The sequence below is a fragment of the Coregonus lavaretus genome (assembly GCF_964263955.1).
Source record: "Coregonus lavaretus genome assembly, chromosome: 17".
Taxonomy (NCBI): Eukaryota; Metazoa; Chordata; class Actinopteri; order Salmoniformes; family Salmonidae; genus Coregonus; species Coregonus lavaretus.
In genome coordinates this window covers 18,023,173-18,031,148 of record NC_140004.1, presented here as the reverse complement: position 1 = coordinate 18,031,148, position 7,976 = coordinate 18,023,173, and the positions used below count along the sequence as shown (strand labels likewise).

General features: G+C 43.7%; 1 protein-coding gene across 1 annotated transcript; it reads left to right on the top strand.

Annotated features, from left to right (window-relative positions):
* Nucleotides 1-4,010: 4,010 nt before the first annotated feature.
* On the top strand, nt 4,011-6,026 carry LOC311144519 (apelin receptor A). Its single transcript, XM_084180545.1, has one exon. The coding sequence runs from the start codon at nt 4,187-4,189 to the stop codon at nt 5,270-5,272; it is 1,086 nt and encodes a 361-aa protein (XP_084036671.1). The 5' UTR covers nt 4,011-4,186; the 3' UTR covers nt 5,273-6,026.
* Nucleotides 6,027-7,976: the final 1,950 nt, after the last annotated feature.

Below are 7,976 nucleotides of genomic sequence, written 5' to 3'. Positions count from 1 at the left end.
TGTGTTTTCAGTCATTTAGGGGATAGATACCCTTAATATGCGCAGGATGGTGGGCCTTCCATGGTGCGCGGGCCTAGGTAGGTCATTTGGCCAGAAAGAATACTAATATTGATTGAAATATATACATTGACAATTGAATAATTGGCCCAGCGTCGTCCGGGTTAGGGCTGTAGTAGGCCGTCATTGTAAATAATAATTTGTTCTTAACTGACTTGCCTAGTTAAATAAATAAATAAAAATATGTGCTGAGGAAACTGATGATTTAACCCTGTTGTGCTTGTTGGCAGCAGTGATTTTACCAAGCGCTAGGTGCTGAAGATGGTGTCCGAGATAAGCTTTCATTGAGTTGCTTGAGTAATTGAGAATAAAACCTATTTTTGTATACTTCTGGCCTGATCATTCCCATGCTGCCCTGCTTGATGTAAAGAACATGTGCATTGTTAGCTTAGGCCCGAGGACCTCACTTTACTTGTAAAAAACACAATAAATAGCTGAGAGCTGTTGGCTTTCAGGAAGATATTAGACAGTAATGAGTACTGCTGAGCTGAGCGGTAGTTGTGTCTCCGCTGAGCAGAGACTGGGCGCCAGCATCTCCGCGCCGATGAGCGATGGCTCAGAAGTGTAGTGAGTCCAATGATCTGTGTGCCCTGGCTCCTCCCAAATATCTCCATGCTACCATGTTGCCGCACAGTGGGATTTCCTTCTCTCTCTCTATCATGAGAAGCGGGGAAGGGTTAAGCAACTACTACCGTCCAGCGCTTAATTTGTAAATCACGAAGTGCCTGAACAAAACGTGAGCTCGAGAGTGGGGTGACCTGTGAGCTCTGAGGTATTGGAAAGCATGAGAAAAAAAAAACGTATAATAAAGCATTGCATGCATGTAGTGGCATAGAGCAGTAGAGTAGACGTGCTTACAGAAGTTGCACACATTAAGAACATTTTGAGTAGCCTAGGGTCCGGAAAAAAATTCCCTTTATAAATGCTTTTCATGCAATTCGACATCGGCATAATTTTTAATACCGCACAAATGATCGAAATGACAGGCTACTTTGACACTGACAAACAGAGAATTTGAGATCAATAAAAACGACCTTGCCTTGAATCCTTCAATAGCCTAGTTGTGTGGAGACACACATATTGTACAATATGAGGAGAAAATGATAGTCCTAAAAATGCTTTCCAGTTTCACTGATGCACAGCTGACTCATCCGTGATGGCCAATGCGCTCAGTGCCAAAAGTTTATCTCTTGTTTTACTTTGTAAAACAATATTTGGAACTTGATCAAATATTTTGGTAGGCTACAGCAGACAGATTAGACTTCTCTTTTCAGTAGGAGCCATTTGCTTTCCAACCAGTGTTTTCCCACGATTGTATTTGAAATATTGCGAAAGGCCTGTTTTGTCTGCGTGTTGTTCACTGACAGATTTGCCGCTATACCTTGTTATTGGGCTACACACAATCCACAGCGAGGCATTTTTTTATATTAATAAGTTATTGTTGATCCTCTGTGGCTAAATTATAGGCCTTCTCATGGTGTAGTGGGCTATTCTGAATTATGTAATTTCTTTCTGAACAGACAGGCGTAATTCTATAACTTTGGCAAATGTATTTCAATTTATCAGGGGTGCTGTAGATCCTCCAGAACCCTTCGCGCTGCTATGTTTCTATATGGAAATAAATGACGAAGTGCAACGCTGGAGAGATGAGAGTTGCAGGCTCATGTCTATCAGAGCAGAGAGAGCGAGAGATCATAGAAAGTGAATCTCATTCTAGTTGTGAGAGATACAGGCGCGCTTCTCGAAGCCACGGCCACGCGTTTCTATCAAACGTAGGTTACAATGTTGCGCAAACCATAAACCCGGGCCGGACCAACCGAATCAACTCTTAGAATATCAGGCCTGGGCTTTAAATCGACTTTTTCACATTACGTGTTTTTTAGGGGGCAGGAGAATGAACGAAGAGTCAATGAACTCCAACCGTCCAAACCTTGTGTTGTATTTTCCTGAAAATACTCTTCTATTTATTTTATTTACCTTTATTTAACTAGGCAAGTCAGTTAAGAAATAATTCTTATTTACAATGACGGCCTACACCGGCCAAACCCGGACGACGCTGGGCCAATTGTGCGCCGCCCTATGGGACTTCCAATCACGGCCGGTTGTGATACAGCCTGGAATCGAACCAGGGAGTCTGTGGTGACGCCTCCAGCACTGAGATGCAGTGCCTTAGACCACTGCGCCACAGCGGTCAAGTCAGAAAGACTTTGACATGCAAATTCGGAATTAAAGACACATTTATGTTTCTTGATTGTTTGATGAACATCATATTCTACATACTGTAAAATTGTCATTTACCCATTCTTCTCAAATATTAAAGGAGGCTTTAACTGTATTTGATCAGAAACTTCAAAGAGAAGTGGATAGATATTTGTCTTATTTCATGTGTAAATTGGAAATGTGTTTTTTTTGCATATCCCAACTCCCCCTGAGACAACCTTGGGGAGTGGGTCACACCCAGGGTCAACCAACATCAAAATTGCCTTGCACAAGGGTACATCGTCAGATTTGTTACCTTGTCAGCTCGGGAATTCGAACTAGCAACCTTTCAGTTATTGGCCCAATGCTCTAACCGCTAGGCTACCTGCCTCCCTATTTCTATGATAGGGATTATGAGATTAAATCTTATAATCAATTGCCAAAGGCAATCTAGCTGTAGCCTATAGTTGAAAAATAACTGCACTTGTTTCCTGAAGTGCAAAGGCACTGAGCAGAGCTTGGGCGGTGAGAAGAGGGCCAAATAGGCCTAACATTTTCCTTCAACACAATGTTTAGTTCAATTTCTAAATAGTTTAATTGAAAAGCCGGAGTATGTTAGCCTATATGTTTTAATTTTGGCATTAGCAAGTTAAGCCTATAGGCCTACCACGATCAAAGTGAGGCAATCAAAGATTGGTTAAGCCAAATGCAACGTTTCCTTTTGTTTTTGTTTATCCTGCATGTTTGTGTCTTTTTATCATGGAAATTAGACGTGAGAATGAAATTCACCCCCCCCTGAGCTGTCTGTTTACAATTTAATCATTAAAACCGTTTAACCAATTCTAAATTGCCCGCCTATCAATCTAATTTCCATTTTACGTTTTAATCCAGACACACAGAAGTTCTGCATGCAACAATGTTGCATTGGCAGCTGAATAGTTTTCCTTATTATTGTAATATTTTAATTATCCTATTGCTATTGTTACACTTTATTACATTTTAATTAGAGCATGTTAATAGCCAAATTTAAAGGGCAAAACCATCAGGTTAGGAAATCTCCAAGCACTTACTTCTATCATTGTGGCATTCACATTGTAATTTAGTAGTTCAGTCGTGAATTAGAAAACTTGCCTGTCCAGACATGTCATGAACCCTAAAGATTGAGCAATAGTTCTTAAAATCAATTGAAAATCATTGAAACCGTGTGTTGAATTGATTGGTCTGTTGAAATCATTGCAGAGGCAGCATGGTGCACCAAACATGTTGTTCTTTTACAATATCTTAAAAAAACATTTGCATTGGAAGTAGCACTATTTTCTATGAGCTTACTGTCTATCGTCTCACAAACTTGATGTTTAATTATTTTGTGATTTTTCTGCACTATTTTGAAATTGAAAGGTTATTAATTTTAATAAACATAACTTACATTGATGTAAATTCTAAACAATAACGTTTTCAAAAATATTTCAAAACAGAGACTTTTTAGGGAGACAATTTAACCTTATATTTTCGCTTTTCTTTCCATTTTCAAATTATATGAATAAAGTTTGACAGGGCGTCATCGCAACTGGATGAATCCTGGTGTGTGCTGTGCTAGAGAGAGGTGAGAGGAGGGAGGTGCCGGGCTAAGTGTTTAATGGGGGAGGGGGATTCGTCCTGGGGGGAGGGAACAAGGGGTGTGGAGCACTGAATTTAAAAAGCCACGCAGCATTGCCCCACTCACTCATACTGCCTGTGTTCTTCTCCAACGACTGATAGGGACTCACCATTCCTGTAACATTAATTTTTCTCTCGTTTTCAGCTTTGACAATTGGTTTATTTGAATTTTACTGAACCAGTTCTGGACTGCACAGAAACTTTTTTTTCCACTCTAAAGGATTATTAGAATTAGAATTGATTTTCTATTTCCAAACAAAAAATTGACTTCAGCATGGATCCCGCTGTGGAGTATAGAGATACCTATGATTATGATTATGGTTTCAATGAAACTATGTGTGACTACTCTGAGTGGGAGCCGTCCTACTCCCTCATCCCTGTTCTCTACATGCTCATCTTCATCCTGGGCCTGTCTGGGAATGGAGTGGTCATCTTCACCGTCTGGAGGTCCAAATCCAAGCGCCGAGCAGCAGATGTCTACATAGGCAACCTGGCCCTGGCTGACCTCACCTTTGTGATCACTCTGCCCCTCTGGGCGGTGTACACAGCACTGGGCTACCACTGGCCCTTTGGTGTGGCCCTGTGTAAGATCAGCAGCTATGTGGTGCTGGTCAACATGTACGCCAGTGTCTTCTGCCTCACCTGCCTGAGCTTTGACCGTTACCTGGCTATCGTCCACTCTCTGTCCAGCAGCCGGCTGCGGTCGCGGGGCACCATGCTGGCCTCCCTAGGGGCCATCTGGCTCCTCTCAGGCCTGCTGGCCGTGCCCACTCTGCTGTTCCGCACCACAATGGACGACATCAACAGCAACCGCACCACCTGTGCCATGGACTTCAGCCTGGTGACCCTGAATGAGAGACATGAGTCCCTGTGGATTGCAGGGCTCAGCCTGTCCTCCTCCGCCCTGGGCTTCCTCCTGCCTTTCCTGGCCATGACCATCTTCTACTGCTTCATCGGCTGCACCGTCACGCGCCACTTTAACAACCTGCGTAAGGAGGACCAGAAAAAGCGGCGTCTGCTGAAGATCATCACCACCCTGGTGGTTGTGTTTGCCATCTGCTGGACCCCATTCCACTTGCTGAAGAGCATGGATGCCCTCTCCTACCTGAACCTGGCTCCCAGCTCCTGTGGATTTGAGCGCTTCCTCCTGGTGGCACACCCTTATGCTACCTGCCTGGCTTATGTCAACAGCTGCCTCAACCCCTTCCTGTACGCCTTCTTCGACCTGCGCTTCCGCTCCCAGTGCCTGTGCCTGCTCAACCTAAAGAAGGCCATGCATGGCCAGATGAGCTCCATGTCCTCCACGCTCAGCGCCCAGACACAGAAGTCAGAGGTACAGTCTCTGGCCACCAAAGTGTAAAGAGAGGGGAGGGCTAGGTGGAGTGGGACCGCTGGCTGGATCCCTGCTGCCATCACAGGAACAATGACTGGTAAACGCACAGACTTTTGGTGTCCGTAATTAAATGCTTTGAAGGCGTAAAAGAGACAATGAACCATATCAGATTAATTTACTTTGTTTTCCTGAACATGGGTTTGCAGATATGTTTTCATTCTTGTGTATATGTGCATTTCTCACCCATTTCCAACCCAACGGGTGCTTCAGTGGGTAGGGGAGAAGCCCAGGGAGTCCTCAACTCTACAGAGGTTCCCTCTTACCCCTGTACTGGACCCTGAAGCTGGGGCCAGCTGGCTGATCTCCGTATAGCTTCTTCTTTTTCTTCCACAAACTTTCAGAAAGCGACAGAGGTAAATATACTTTTCAGACAGAATATTTTTCCTGTTCACCTTTTCAAATGTTATTCTTTACTCTACGAGGGACCAGAATCCTGAACAAAGAGGCAGACAGTCATATAGGATTTATTTGTGTTGTTGGTACGTATAACACATGCAAACCTGTTTACACTGGGTAAATCACAAATTTGTACAGTATTTTCATACTTTTGCTGTTTCAGATGTGTTGATATTTTTGTTTTATTACAAGCACTTGTTAAATGAATGAAATGTAAAAGAGGGGAAAGTTTGTTTGCAAAGAGACCATTTCTTCTTAAGCTTGTTGTTTGTGAAGGTAGGAGACTGGGCGGAGGGGGGGAGGCGATGTAAGAGGAGTAAAGGTGTTGCAGCTTAATTACATACTTTGAGGAGGAGACGGGGGTGGGGGGGGGGGGCAGACAGGCAGATGGCAGCAGACAAATGTTGTCGGGGAAGCAGGTGGGGTTGGGGCTTTACAGTGCACTCTTGGGGCCTGGGGGGAAAGGGAACTTCATGAATGTTTTATTATTATGCATATGTGTTTTATTTTTGGACATCCATGTAACTAACTACTGTATTAAAGAAATATGTTCTATGAAATGAATCTCCTTGTTGATCTTTTTGTTGAATTTCCTCAAGAAATAAGGGTATGTGTATTCTCTTTGTCTTTGGTCCTGTTTGAAGTAACACACAAAGTTCTGTCTTTCAGGAAATTCATGACTAATTGTTATGGTGTGTTAATGGTTTATTCATTCTGCACATGTGAACTTTCACATTAGTTTCATCAGAGAGTATAGGATTTCAACATCATTCTGTTATTTCAGTGATAAGGATGCCCAGAGGACTGCAGCTCTGCGATGAATGTCTTGCTCTTGGTTTACAGCACTGGACCAAACACTAGACCCTATTCAATCAAAACCGGTATACAGATCTGAACGATAGGGAAAAACAACATTCCTCCTACACTCTATTGCTTTAGTATCTGGATACAGGTTTTGATTGAATAGAGCCTTGGCTGGAGCACACTATACTGATGTGATCTAAGCACAGCAAAGTGTGAGCTTGAACCTGTCTTTAAACATATTTTCATTGAGATCATTTATCAAACTAATATTTCAGGCAGAGGTTTGAAAAAATGTGTAGTACTTCACTGTGTCTAGAGACTTTTACATCATGCCACATGTTTCATGCCCTAGAAATAAAAACAAATACTGGCACAGCATAGCACCAGTAGGGGAACTAGTTCTAATGGGCTGAGCTGTCTGTTCGGTGGCAGTTAGCCTAGAGGTTAGAGAGTTGGGCCAGTAACTGAAAGGTTGCTAGTTTGAATCACAGAGCCAACAAGGTGAAAAATCTCTCGATGGGCCCTTGAGCAAGGCACTTAACCCTAATTGCTCTAGGGTTGCTGTTGATATTGGCAGATCCTCAACCATTGCTATTCGAACTTCCGGGATGGTTATAAGGCTCTCCTTTCGGCAAATCTGACCACGACTCCATTTTGCTCCTCCCTTCCTATAGGCAGAAACTCAAACAGGAAGTACCCGTGCTAAGGACTATTCAACGCTGGTCTGACCAATCGGAATCCACGCTTCAAGATTGTTTTGATCACGCGGTCTGGGATATGTTCCAGGTAGCTTGCGAAAATAACTTAGACGAATACACTGAAATAGTGACTGAGTTTATCAGGAAGTGTGTAGGAGATGTTGTGCCCACTGTGACTATTAAAACCTACCCTAACCAGAAACCGTGGATAGATGGCAGCATTCGCGCAAAACTGAAAGCGCGAACCACCGCATTTAACCATGGCAAGGTGACTGGGAATATGCAGAATACAAACAGTGTAGCTACTCACTCCGCAAGGCAATTAAACTGGCAAAACATCAGTATAGAGGCAAAGTGGAGTCGCAATTCAACGGCTCAGACACGAGACGTATGTGGCAGGGTCTACAGATAATCACGGACTACAAAAGGAAAACCAGCCACGTCGACATCTCGCTTCCAGACAAAAAACCAACACCGACATCTCGCTTCCAGACAAGCTAAACACCTTCTTCGTCCGCCGACGCGGCCCACTACCAAGGACTGTGGGCTCTCCTTCTCCGTGGCCGACGTGAGTAAGACATTTAAGCATGTTAACCCCCACAAGGCTGCCGGCCCAGACGGCATCCCTATCTGCGTCCTCAGAGCATGCGCAGACCAGCTGGCTGGTGTGTTTACGGACATATTCAATCTCTCCCTATCCCAGTCTGCTGTCCCCACATGCTTCAAGATGTCCACCATTGTTCCTGTACCCAAAAAAGCAAAGGTAACTGAAC

Excerpts from the sequence above, each read along its gene's own strand:
- LOC311144519 (XM_084180545.1), top strand. The coding sequence starts at position 4,187 with ATGGATCCCGCTGTGGAGTATAGAGATACCTATGATTATGATTATGGT.